Below are 13,573 nucleotides of genomic sequence, written 5' to 3'. Positions count from 1 at the left end.
ACTCAGCATCTCCCTGAGTTTTACCACAAGTCAACTCACCTTGAGTTTCACCCACCAGAAAGAAATACACCTCTCAGTTAAAGGGGTGATGTCATGAATGCTGTAAGAGCATTTTGTGTTGGCATCTCTAGGTGTTCACAGACAATTCTCAACTACACAGTACTCTCTAGAATGGCCAAGGTATTTATTATTGGATTATTCATATATAAATGAAAGACAAATTACCATTACCCACCCTATCTGAACACACACTGTGATGGTTTCTGAACCTGCAGCCGGGACCAAAAGTACCTTGGGTCAATACAGGCCACTGGTTCTTCAAGTGACATTCCAGAGCCTCTGAGCTCAGAATCCTCATTTCCAGACTTCTCTTCTTCATTCAGAAGGTTCTTCTCTGCCAGATCTTCTTCCTTTGAGCAAAGTAAAAAAGCAAAAATAGCAAATTTAGGGTCTGGTGATAATTACGACCTGAAGACAAAACAGAGTCCCTTAGAGGCTCCAGAATCATGGGTGAGGTAAAAACACAGCAACCTAGGGGGACCCAGACAGAGATAAATTGTTTAAACTATTGATCACAGATCACTGTCTGGGAAATATTTCTCACAGGGATTACTGACACACTAAAAAACTGCAAAGAACTATTTCTCAGTCTATACAAATAATCAGGGACATGGGATCAAAGAAAATAATTGTGAACATCCCACAGTTTTCCACAATTTCTCTTAGGAAATTGGTGGCAGAAAGATACAGCTCCATTACCATATATTCCATGAAAAAACTTAGGAAGTGGACCCCAACTTCAAAAAGGCCCACAGGGATAATCCCAGGTTTTACTAAAAGTCAAGTAAGTGTAGCTGTTATGATTTCTCTCCCCCAAGTTACTAGACCACCTTCACACAGCTGTGCTTTATTGGGCCAATCACCTCTGGAATGCTGTGAATCCGGGAAGCATCATAGGCATGTGACCTGTAGAACTGCACAGTGCCCAGGATCAGAAGGGCCCCATGCTTTGTTGAATGTTCTAGATCCATTGTGAACATATTTATGGTTTTAAACAAGACATCTCACATTTTCATCTTGCACTAGTCCTGAAAATGATGCAATCAGTCCTGCTGTGGGTCTTAAATAATAATGGAGAAAGTATTTTCCCTCACCAAACCCTGCCTAGTGAAAATGAATGCTTAGTCAAGAAATCCTAATGTATTAGAAACTATAAAGTATCAAAATACTGTGTCAAAGTTACAACCTTTTTTACTCCTTTACATCCTAAATTAACCCCAAAATATCTATTCATAACTTATGTCATTGTTTTGACTGGAAAGATAAGGTTGCTGCATGGTGAAATGTATCTATTGGTGGGAGCCTGTCAAAAGTTCCAATCTCTTCCCATCTCCCTAAAGATGCCTAGAAATAAGAGAAATGATTTGAGGATGAGATCTTCATTGAGAATAAAAATTTTGTCTTTGCAGGAAGGCTTGGCAATTAATGACTCAAACTCATACTCCTAGGAAATGATGACTTCTGAATATGGACCATACTTGTACCTGTCTTTGAGGAACTGTCCTCTGGAGTAAAGAACTTGTAAAGCCCAAGGCAAAATTAAAATTCAGAGTCTCTTGTGTAAAAACCACTAAGAAATCAAGACAGTGACATCAGAGCAATCAGACAACACATGGTTGTGCTGTCCTGTCCCTTAGGTGCCCTTCGTAGGAGAGTGGCCCTGGGTATGTCCATCTCATCAATTTTACATAGAGGAAGCAAAGAAATAATTGCAGACCCAGAAAACAATTCATTTTCTTACTGTTTTTAGATCATCAGCCTTCTTTCCTCTAAAAGCAGACAAGAGTCTCTGATGGAAAGCATGAAGGTGATTAGGACCTGTGCTTAGGGATGAGAAGAGGGCCATCCTAGATCAAACAGTGACCTCTGTGCAACCTTGAGAAAGTCTCATGTTATCCACTTTCTGTTACTTCATATGTGAAGTAGTATTTTGTCCTGCATACCTTGTGACCCCTTAAAGTACTAAAAACCCGAGTCTGTAATTAAAGACAGGATAATTATTAGAGGTTCAAACTTCAATATTTGTTAGCATAAGTCCCTTCAAACAAAATGTTCAGTAGAGCCTAATATCTTCACTAAAATGTTATTTCTCCATGGACTCACCCTAAAGTTTTACGATTTTTTTTTAAATCTTTGGTCTAATGACATATCTTAACTACATAAAAATTTATAGCTGAAATGATTAGAGAAGCTATGAACATGGAGAACACAGACTGGTTCCTACTCTTTGAAGTCAGGAGGGAGTCAAAAGATGTCAGAAAAAGAAAATAGAGTGTAAGTGAGAATTATTTGTTAGAAAAGCAGTCATTCCATTCTTAAAGGATGGTCCCACGAGAACAAGATGTTCCCTCTCAGAGGACAGATGTTCTAAATTCCCTAACCTCTATTATCCTCAATGTCTCCTCTATATAAAGCCATATTCTATGTCAACTCTTCTCCTCAGAAGTTATTTGCCCACATTGCCTAGAACGTCTCTGAAACCAATTTGGTCTTCACACCTCTCAGTGCACAAAGGCAGATATATTTCTGAGGTGGGACTCAGAAATGCTGGGTGCAGACATTGTCACACAGGCAATGTGAATAACCCCAGATGATGGTTTATGGGGAGAACATGGTAGACAAGATAAGGAACATCTGCCTGACTCCAACTCTTTCTCCACTCTGGTCTCAATACCTCCATGGAAGTCTTTACATGCCACCTCACAGATAATATGACAAACAATCAAGATTGAGAAAAAAGTTAAATGAGTAACATCATGAAACACATTTATATAGACCAACCTTTGAGTTCTGGGACTGCTGTTAGATCAGCAGATTCCCCTAGTCTTCATGTTCTCTGTGCTCTGAAGGACAGAGTTCCTGTACATTGAAAAAAAAAAAAAAAAAAACACCCACTCCTTGCCTAACTAGTTCCTGACCCCATGTGCCAATTCCTACTGTTATCACACATTATAGCATGTTTCCAAAGTCTCCGATGCTTACAGTTTAGAGAAGTACAAGTATTACTTTCCAGAAAACAGCAAGGAGAAGATGCAGATTCAGTAATCCCCATCACACTGGGCCCTTTTCACCTACTTCCCCAAAGCTCTCCTTATCCTAGGATCCTTGTGTTCTCTAAAATCCTCGTTGCATGTTATATTCTTCCTGCACCAGGAAAATGAGAAAAAGGAAGAGGCAAGTTCCCAGGATGAAACTAAGGATATTTGTTACAAAGAAGATCCCAGTAGTGGGATTTGAATGGACCCCTGTGGGTTGGGGGGAACATATCTTGAATATACAAAAGATATGGGAGGTCCTGCCCCTTACTGTCACATGTTGGCACTCAACATGATGAAGTCACAGCTTTAGGAACAAGGCTAAATTGTGAGAGCCTGACAGGGACCTCAACCCCATCCCATGCTGTCCTAGAAGTTTAAGAGAATGCTCATGAATACCTGGAGGCTTCATAACTGCCACAGTCTTACAATTTCAGAGGCAGAAGATACAGCCTCTTTCACATCTGAGTCACCCACATCTGAGCAGGGAGAGAGAAAGCTCAGAGCACAGTATTTGCGGTAAAGCTGTTTCTTCAGCTTTTTTCCTAAATCAATCAAAGGAAACAAGAGTTTTCCTGAAGAGACATCTTATCCCTTTTTGAAGGACTAAGGGTCCCTCTGGACATATTCAGTCTTGTCTAAAAGGTGTGCTCCAGAGGAAAACAGATTGTCTCTACTCTCACATGGGGGGAAATGGAGGGAACCCTGTGCATTTTGATAATAAAACAATTTTTCCCTATACCCTAAGTAGAGAGAGAACCTGGGGTGGGTTAGCCATCTCCAGGATATTGACCCTGAATTCCTTGCCTCTGCATTGCTAGGAAGTGCCAGGCTCTATCCTCTAAAAGGGCCTGAAGAATCCAGGTATTCAGCCACAGCTTCACCTACAATAAGAGAGCTTTGTTCCATGGAAACACTTTTTCAAAGAGCATTTTTACATCCTGTTATGGTTTGGATCTGTGATGTCCCCTCAGTGCTCATATGGCAAAGGAAATTTAATGGTAGCACAACATGTGGCATGGATATTTCTGGCTGCAGGTAGCTAGGTTTACATTTAAAATCAGAACAAAGAAGTAGAGCAAAAAGATTATAAAAACCTACAGCTTGGCCAGAAAAATCACTTGTGAAATTGAGGTTAATGAAGCTCTGAAGATATTAGTGCCATTACAAAGAATCCAAGCACTTTGTACCCTTGTGCCTTGAAGGCATCTTGGGTATTAACAAGATCCTAACCTTAGCAGGCTCAAGAGTGTACAGGTGAAAATTTGTTCAAAAACTTTCCTTTGAGAAGAGAGCACTGTTACCACAGGGCTACCTGTTTAAAAAAGTTGTTTCCACAGGGTACAGTACACTGTGCTCCACTTTGTAGGCTGCATCTGTGGCCTAAGTGAGCCACACAACTGCTCAAATTGCTGCAGAATTTGGCATCATCCATTTGGTGCTGGTTTTTCAGGCATGAAGAATACAAGAGTTACAGGGACGTGGAGGCTTCTACCAAGATTTCAGATGAAATCCTGGGAAGCAAAACATGTATGACAGGGCTGGTATCTCTGTGGACAGCCCATGAGAAAGGAATGAATGAGGCTTTGACAGTAAAATCAAAACTGAAGTGGACACCCCAGGAAGTTAGAGGTGCCAAGAATGTGGAATGTTTGCTGAGGAAACCTATAAGAATTGATCAGAGTCAGCCCAAAAGAAGTCATGTGGGCTGCAACTGGAAAGGTAATAGAGACAGGAATGCCTAAACCCTAGGATCTCACAGTGCACCACCATGTTCCCCACATGCCAGCATATGGAGCTACCAGATTTAAAGTTTGCCCTCCTGGGTTTCAGTCTTTCTTTGATACAATCCTTCCTTTATATCCCCTCCTTCCTCCCTTTTTGGACTAAGAATTTTACCTGCCCCCCCATTTTATTTTAAACACATGTAATTTGTTATTTTTTAATTTTTGCAGCCAACAGCAGCCTTGGGTCTCAGAAAAGACTTTATACTTGGACTTTTAAGAAATTCTGGAACTTCTAAGACTATGGAGATTCTTGAGGATTGACTGATTCCATTGTGCATTGTGAGATGGCCATGATCTTTTGGGGAACAGGGAGAAAACAGGATGGTTTGGAGCTGATGAGGCCACCCCAAAGGCTCATATATTGAAGACTTCATACCAAATGCAGAAATACAGCATTGTTGAGAGATGGAGTTTTGTAGAAGTGATTAAATCATGGGGACTCTAACTTCATGAGTGGATGAATCTTTTGATAGATCCATAATTTGAATGAGTTACTCAGAGTTGTTAGAAATGGTAGGAACTGGAACCTTGATGAATGGCATGGGTCTTTGGGACTCTTAAGAACTATACCTTGTCCCCAACCTCTTCTCTCAACCCCCTTCCCTTTTCTCTCCTTCCTAGCAGCCATGAATTGAGCAGATTTCCTCCACCATGCCTTTCCACCATGGCCCAAAGAAACTGAACAAGCGAACCATTTTGTAATCTCTGAAATTGTGAGCCATAATGAATCTTTCTTTTTTATGTTGTTTTTCTAAAATATTTTGTCACAGTGATGAAAAGTTAACTAACAATGATACTATTTCCCTGGGATGTAAATACGAACCTGAAGCTGGATATGGTAGTGCACGCCAGTAATACCAGAAGCTTTGGTAGCTGAGGCATGAAGATCACAGGTACAAGCCAGCCTAAGCAAGTTAGCAGATCCCTAAGCAAGTTAGTGAGATCCTGTCTCAATATAAAACACTTCAAAATGGCTTGAGATTTTTCTCTGTGGTTAAGAGTCCCTGGGTTTGATCCCTAGTGCCAAAAAATAAAATAAAATAAAAAATAATGTAAGTAGGAAAAAACATTACTAAGGAATATTGCATAATGGTCTATAGTACAATGGAATACCATGAACCCCTATAAGGAAGCAAATCCTGTACCAGCTACCACACAGATTAAGTTTAAAGATGGACTATACATTTAAAAATGGTTTTTATAATACATTTTATGTATTTTTCCACAAGGAACAAATAGATGGAATTGTTATATACTAACATTAAATAAAAATTAAAATTAAAAACATAATAAAAACTTTATTTGTAATAACCAAAAAACACATATTTATATATACATTCAAAAAATTATATCCGAGATTGTTCTGTAGAAAGATTTAGAAGGTATACAATAAATTTAAAAAGATAAATGGAGAGACATACTCTATTCATGGATTAGAAAATCATTAGATTTATGTGAATTTCTCTATAAAGACTATTGAAAATTTATATATATATATATATATATATATATATATATATATATATATATATATATATAAAGAATCTTTTAAAATTTATGCAAAAAGAAAATGAATGAGAATATCTAAAAATGGGGAGGGAATAATAAAATGGGAGGAGTCAGTATTTGCACTATCAAGATATTTACAGCTATGATAATGCAGACCATCTGGCTTAAGTGAAGGGACTGGCATGTGAGTGGATGGAACAGAACAGAGAGCACAGAAACAGACTTACACAAACGGTCAACTGAGTTTTTATTAAGGTGCAAAAGCAGTTCAGTGGAGAAAAGCCTGCCTAGAGATAGTGATGCAATTAGACATCCATGAGCAAAGAAAGCAACTGAAACTTACCTGAGTTTCACTCCCTACTCAAAAATTAAATGAAAATGCAACCTGGTTTCAAGAATAAAATGTAAAACCACAAAACTTTTAAAATATAATTTAAGAGAAAATCTTTCGGATCTAGGACTGGGCAGAGAAGTATTTGATGACACCAAAAGCATGATCTTATTATAAAGGTAAAAATCGGTAAATTAGACTGAAACATAATTTGAAAAACTGTTTCTCTAGAAAATTACATGTAAATAAGATGGAAAGACAAGCATCATACTGAGAGAAAATATTTGCAAAAGAAATATCTGATAAAGTTATATTTAGAATATATATAAATTTCTCAAAATTCAACACTAAAAATATCCAATTAGAAAAATTGGCAATAGTCATTAACAGATAATTCAATAGAGAGGATACATAAATGTCAAATAAGCATATGAAAAATGTTCAAGAAAACTAGCCATTAAAGATACAATTTAAAACTATGATACAATATCATTATCTTTTATTCAAGTAGATAAAATGAAAAATACCAACTACTAAATGTAAGAGTATATGCAAAAATTACATCTCTCATGTGTTGCTGGTGACAGTGTTAAGTTCCTTGTTTTAATACTGTACTATTGTTTTACAACATGTAAATTTTGAGTGAAATTGGGTGAAGAGTATGTGGGTCACCTCTAGTTCTGCAACTACCTAAAATATATAATCATATCAGAGTGAAATTGTATTTAAAAGCAGTATGCATCTTTGTTTTTATAAAAAAAATGTATTGTAAATATAGCCACCAAAATTTGCATAGGAAAAGGATGGAAAGAGATACAAAGATAAAACATTACACATAATAAAATTGGTATAACTACATTCATATAAGAAAAAGTAGACCCCAATACAAAGGCTATGACAATTAAACAAGGACTTTTCAAGATGATAAAATGTAAAATTTGTGAAGAAAACAAAACCACCATAAATACTCGTGCAAATAATGGGAGAGCATCAAAATCCATGAAGCCTGGATGATACAAAGTGGAAAAAAGACAAAGCTGCTATCTTAAGGGGAATGTTTTAATATTCCTGTCTTAGTAATTGATCAAACATGTAGACAACACTTCAGGAGGTATGACATACTGGGTAGATGTTCAGTAAAGGGCATAAGAGAATGTGAAAGTGGACTAGTTTATATGAGAATGAAGGAAAGAAGAGGAGGTAAAGAAAGAAATGCTGAAAAGGAGGACCCAGGAGCAGGCAGGCACACCATCAATCCAATAAGGACTGGAGTGTCAGAGGGAGGAGAGCTGAATTGTAAATGGGAAATGAACATATAACTTTTTTTTTAAATCTCTGATCCCACCATGTACCAGGGAAGTGCAATATATTCCCAGGTGAAACTGGTAAAAATTATCTGAGATATTAATCAAGGAGAGAAAGACAGTCTTCATAAACTTACACTGTCATCAAGAGAGCTATGGACAGGCTTCACTTATAACCCAAAAATGAAGGGGGTGGAAAGTTAAGCCTATAGGATCAACACTCACATCCTTGTGATGTCCAACTCACCTTTGTTCATTCCTCAAAGTCTTTTAAACTTTCTAATCCTCTTCCTTTTTCTTCTTACAGTTAAGGACATCTTGAATCCTTGCAGCCACAACATGCTAGTGCTGTGACACTGGAAAACTAGATCTTATCAACAAAGGTCATCTTTTCTTGGTTCCACTGGGTAATGGATTTGACCTAAAACCTTGCCTTTCACTAATGCTAGCAACTGGGTGGAACCTGACATTGAGCCAAATCCCTGAGTTAAAAAAAAAAAAAATTGCTTTTCTGTATCAGTCTTGAGAACAGAAAGAAATCTGATATCAAAAGACCCCTCTTTTATGTAAGAAGATAATTAAGATTCAGCAGCTAATTGATGTTTTAACTTCAGAAAGTTTCCTTTTCCTATAGTCTCTGAGGGCAGGGAAGACATTAAAACACAGTTTCTATTGGCTCTCAGAAGATGGCCATGTCAGTGGCTGGCGCTATATAATCCCCTTCCTGTGGTAGGAGCCCCATCAAAAGCTGGGAGGGCTCCCTAGATCATCTGGAGAAGCCAATGCTGTGACTAGAGGACACAATGCACAGAAAGACCATGCAGCGACATTGCCTTCTCCAAGGACTTGCTTTTCTCCTCCTTATTGTCATAGTGGATACTCAAGGTAAGCATAGCCTCACTTCTTAAGACCAGGGAGATGCTGGATTAGCTCTAAGGATCTGGGAAATAATCATTAGGATCCTAAAGACAATGCCTCTTTATAGATCATAATTTGTTATGACCCACTATCATCTGAAGTGACAGTAAATGCTTATCTTTTTTTCTGTGGAGTCTCAGTTATTGAAGAACAATAATGGGATGTTGCAAAGATAAAAACTTTTTTCCCAGATCAACCAGAGACTATATTTTGGATTTACACAATGACATCTAAAAACTCACTTCCCAGGTTTCCTATAACAGTTAGATGTAAGAGATGACCTCAGCTGGCCCTCTTCTCTGTTCCTACTGTACTCTATAGTATGCTTACTCACTGCATTAGCATTTTTGCCCTTTTAGCCAGTGAACTGGTGTGTTTGTGTGTGTGTGTGAGAGAGAGAGAGAAGGAAGAAGATAGAAGGGCCATAGATTGTGATGTACCTAACGGGAAAAAGGGGAGAAGAAACTGAAAGAAAAATACAGGAGAAGAGAGGAGAGAAAGATGAGAGAAAAAGGAGGAAAGATTGAAATGGAGACAGATACGGGGAGGGGGTGCAGAGAGGTGAGGTGATAAAGTAGAGCAACTAGTGGGTGAAGGAACTTTGAAGTAAAAGTGTGAGCAGGAGCATGTCTGCCCACTGGAAGTCAGCTGTTTAGACAGGAGTCCATAGAAATCACTCTGAGCCATGGTGCTGGATTTGATAGTGAGGACAGTGTTGGTGACGATATATATGTATGTTCACATGACAAGGGCAGATATAAACCTTGGTGCCTATAAAGAAAGCCCCCAACACAGACAACATGAACTGCAATTATACCACAGATAAACCTGCACCTGCAGTCTGAGCCTGACATGTGATTCTTTCTCTTCATCAAAAACCCACAGCTCAGACATTTTCTGCCTCACTATAGTGTTTCCCCTACCCAGGGTTCTTGGCAGACCTTTGTCTTTCTGCAGGTGTTTTTTTCTCCATATCACTAGGATTGATGGTCTTCTGATCCCTTTGTGCAGAAAAAAATCTATACCAGATGCAGAAGGTCATGGCTGAATTGATGTTAGCACTGTAGGAAGAGCAGGGATCTGGCCTTAGAGACTTCAGGATGAGCCTCTCGTGGTCCAATTTTTCTTTCCCTGTGGGTACTCAAACTTCTTCTCTCACATGCCAAGAAACTACTGCTTAGAAGAAACCTGTGCTTGTGAAAGTATTCCAGGTGACTTTTTTTCCCTTGTGGTTTCCTCAGACCTTACATGAAATGTGGTGCACACTGGACGTGTGGCTCAGTGCAGTTAGGTTCCCAGCATTTGAGCTCCTGAAAAGGGATGATCTAGCCACACCCCTGGAGAGCCAGCTTTTCTAGTTACAGGTCCTGCTTGCTTCAACAATGTTCCTCACTTCTCTGTCTCCACTCATTTTTTCTTCTCTCTTCTAAACTCTCTGTTCAGAAGTCTCTTTCCTTCTTCTTTGAGAAACTCTACCCCTCCCAACAAGAACAAGATGTTCTGCTCCTCACTCCCTTAGTATATGTCTAGAAACATCCAGTTCTTTGGATTCTAGCCAAAGACCCATGATGGTGTCCTGTCTCCAAAACTGTCTGGCTCTTAGGGGTGGGGATGGACTCTCAAAATGAAATGTGAAATTATGTTCTGATTCCAATTTGGTCTCTATTGGCAAGGTCAGTGAATGAATTTCTTATCAGGCAGAGAAGAAATTATACCCCCTTCAAGCAAACATAATTTTTCCTCAAAGAGAACATTATCCTCAGAGGATCAAAATATCAAAACACATGTTCACATATTAAAGCACTTGGTTCAAATGAATTTGCCCCATCTTCTTGCAAAATTTCAATCTTGGAATTATGCTGCCAGAGCATTAAAAATTCCTTAATCCTAGGACATGTCACAAGAGCCTTTACTGCCAGTAGTCCAGATGACCACAGCAGCCTGCCAGATCACACTGTACCCTTTCTGTGGCACAGATTTTGTGGGTGTATCCATGATAGTTCCCACATTGCCCCTCAATACAGTTCCAAGGCATTTCACACTCAGAAGTGCTCCCTCAGAATTCATCTGAGAACTACCCAATTTCTCCTGCTGTTTTATATCTTATACATCAAGGCCATACCGCTGTCAGGACCTGTTTCCTAGTTGTCCTGTGGAGTATTTCCTCTGTATACTGGAGGGTTCCCTAGAGTACCTAGTACACTGCATTGCTAGATGTAATCATTCATTGTGCCTTAACAGGCACCAGTGCTACAACAGAGGGCACACTTCTCAGTGACACAGCACAGTGGGAGAGGTAGATAACTAAACCAGTTCTAATGATAAACTATGATATATACAATAATTAAGAAAGTGAAGGCTGCTGTGGGAACACAATAGGGAGTCAGCTAACTTACTCAGAATTGGTTAGGGAAGGCTTCCTGAAAGAAATAGAAATACAAAGGGACACAGTACACTTTGGAATTGAAAATGTTTTTAGATATAAAACTATATATATATACATATATATATATATATATATATATATATATATATATATATATATATCTACAACACCTTCTATTATAATGCTATAATAGAAGTCTCCACATGTGTGTAAACACACACATTTATTACTATAATCATAATTTTTATATTATTAATTTTTCTATTTGTGGCAAATGATAACCAATAAGTAGGTAAAGAAATATATATGTTCCACTGTTCTTAGAGTTCTGTTAACTTCTCCTAGATTCAAAGTTTATAATTTTTATCATAAAACGACATTTGTGACTAGTAAAGTCTCAAGAAGATTATATAACTGAGGCAGTTTTTAGCATAAGAATAGAGGGTTTGATCTCTGAAATCTGATGGCCTGGCTTTGAGTCTTCATTTTATTTTTTTATTAAAGTGTTAAAATATGAAAGAGTTCCAAGTCTCAAGCTCTAGGAATTTTTGTGAAGTGAATACATGTAAACAACACAGAAATCAAGAAATAGAATATTAACAAGTAGAAGATAACTTCATGCCTTCTTTCATGCAAGGTTAACCATTTCTCTGACTTTCAATACCACACATTAATTGGCCTACATGGATGCATCCATAGAGTATGTGACACCTTGTTCCTCATTTTGTTTGTTCAACAAAATGTTGAAATGTAGGTGAGAGGATACAAAATAGCAGATATATAACATGAACATGCCTAGAGCTCTAACACACAACAGGAGGACTATAGATAATGAAATTGTGCTCTTTAAGTGATTCATGCTAAATGAGTAGATTTTAGTTGCTCTTGCCAAAGGGGGGGGGGAGCAAAACTAAATCTGGGTAAGTATGTGGTTTGTTGGTTATGATATTTTGCTTCACAATAGTAAATATATATATGTGTGTGTATACTTATCTATATGCATATGTATAATTTACCATGGAATCATTTAGTATACATTAAATATTTACAATAACATTTATTTAAAATACTTTATTCATTTTATTACATAATCACTTTTCATTGTGTGGATATATCTCAATTTCTTTATCCATTAACTTATTATGGAAGAGCTGAGTGACATCCTAGTTTCGTTATTATAAATAAAAATGTTAAGAACTTTCATGCCATACCTTTCATAGCTTTGGAATATTATTGAAATTGTCACATCTTATTGTCAGTTTATTTCTTTTAAAGTAACAGCTGGAGGTTCCCAAAGTTAATACTACCATTTCCATTACTACAAATCCTCTCTAATATTTGCTATTTAATCTTTTACAAATTTTTGTGAATAAGTTTAATTCTCTTTGGATCTAACTTACTCTCCCCCAGTTACTAATAGTTTTCAGTACCTTTAGTGTGTTCATTGGTTGTTCTTATTTTTCGTTTAGGAAGGGAGGCATAACATGAGAGTTTGATTCTAGGCTCCTGTTATGTTCAGTGACCTGTATGATTATCCTTAGGCCAGTACCATACTGTTTCAATATGGTAGACTTATAGTACATATTGAAATAAGTGGTCTGATGTACTTCTTTCAAAAACGATTATTAACCTTTATGATTTTGTTGCTACAATAAGAAGATTTAATATTTATATTTTACTCATTTCTTATAGCTTTATGCGTACTAGTAGATATTTGTAGATTCTTATTTTCTCATGCACAATTATATTGTCTGAGAACAAACACAGTTTTACTTCATATTTCATAAGCTATATACCTTTTACTTCTTTTTCTTGCCTTTTCTGGGGCCTCCAATACAAAAATGGAATTTTTAAGAGAGACTGTTATTGTAGTTTAATGAGATTATCTTTTATTCCTATTTCCCTGGGAATTTTTATTATAAAGGGATATTAATTTTTTTATTATTTATTTTTTAGCTTTAGGTGGACACAATATCTTTATTTTGTTTATATGTGGTGCTGAGAATCAAACCCAGTGCCTCACGCAGGCTAGGCGAGCATGCTACCACCTGAGCCACGTCCTCCGCCCCTTAAATTTTACCAAATGTTTTCTCTCCATCTAGTGTAACAATCATGCATTTTTATCATACTGATATAGTGAATTACTTTAATTTGCTTTTTTAAAAATAGCCAACATTGCATTCTGGGGTAAACCCCATTTGGTCCTGGTGCATTCTGCTGTTTATATATTGTTGAGTATGACT

The 13,573-nt window shown here is 37.4% G+C and overlaps 1 protein-coding gene across 1 annotated transcript in view; it reads left to right on the top strand.

Annotated features, from left to right (window-relative positions):
* The first annotated feature begins 8,792 nt into the window (after positions 1-8,792).
* The window catches only part of LOC114104931 (uncharacterized), a 343,694-nt gene continuing 338,913 nt past the window's right edge, over positions 8,793-13,573 (top strand). The window contains exon 1 of the mRNA XM_071610374.1: positions 8,793-8,911. Within this exon, the coding sequence (XP_071466475.1) occupies positions 8,830-8,911 (82 nt within the window). The 5' untranslated portion in view covers positions 8,793-8,829. The remainder of the gene's footprint in view (positions 8,912-13,573) is intronic.

This window comes from Marmota flaviventris, chromosome 3 (genome assembly GCF_047511675.1).
Source record: "Marmota flaviventris isolate mMarFla1 chromosome 3, mMarFla1.hap1, whole genome shotgun sequence".
Taxonomy (NCBI): Eukaryota; Metazoa; Chordata; class Mammalia; order Rodentia; family Sciuridae; genus Marmota; species Marmota flaviventris.
This window is presented reverse-complemented; position numbering and strand designations above follow the sequence as displayed.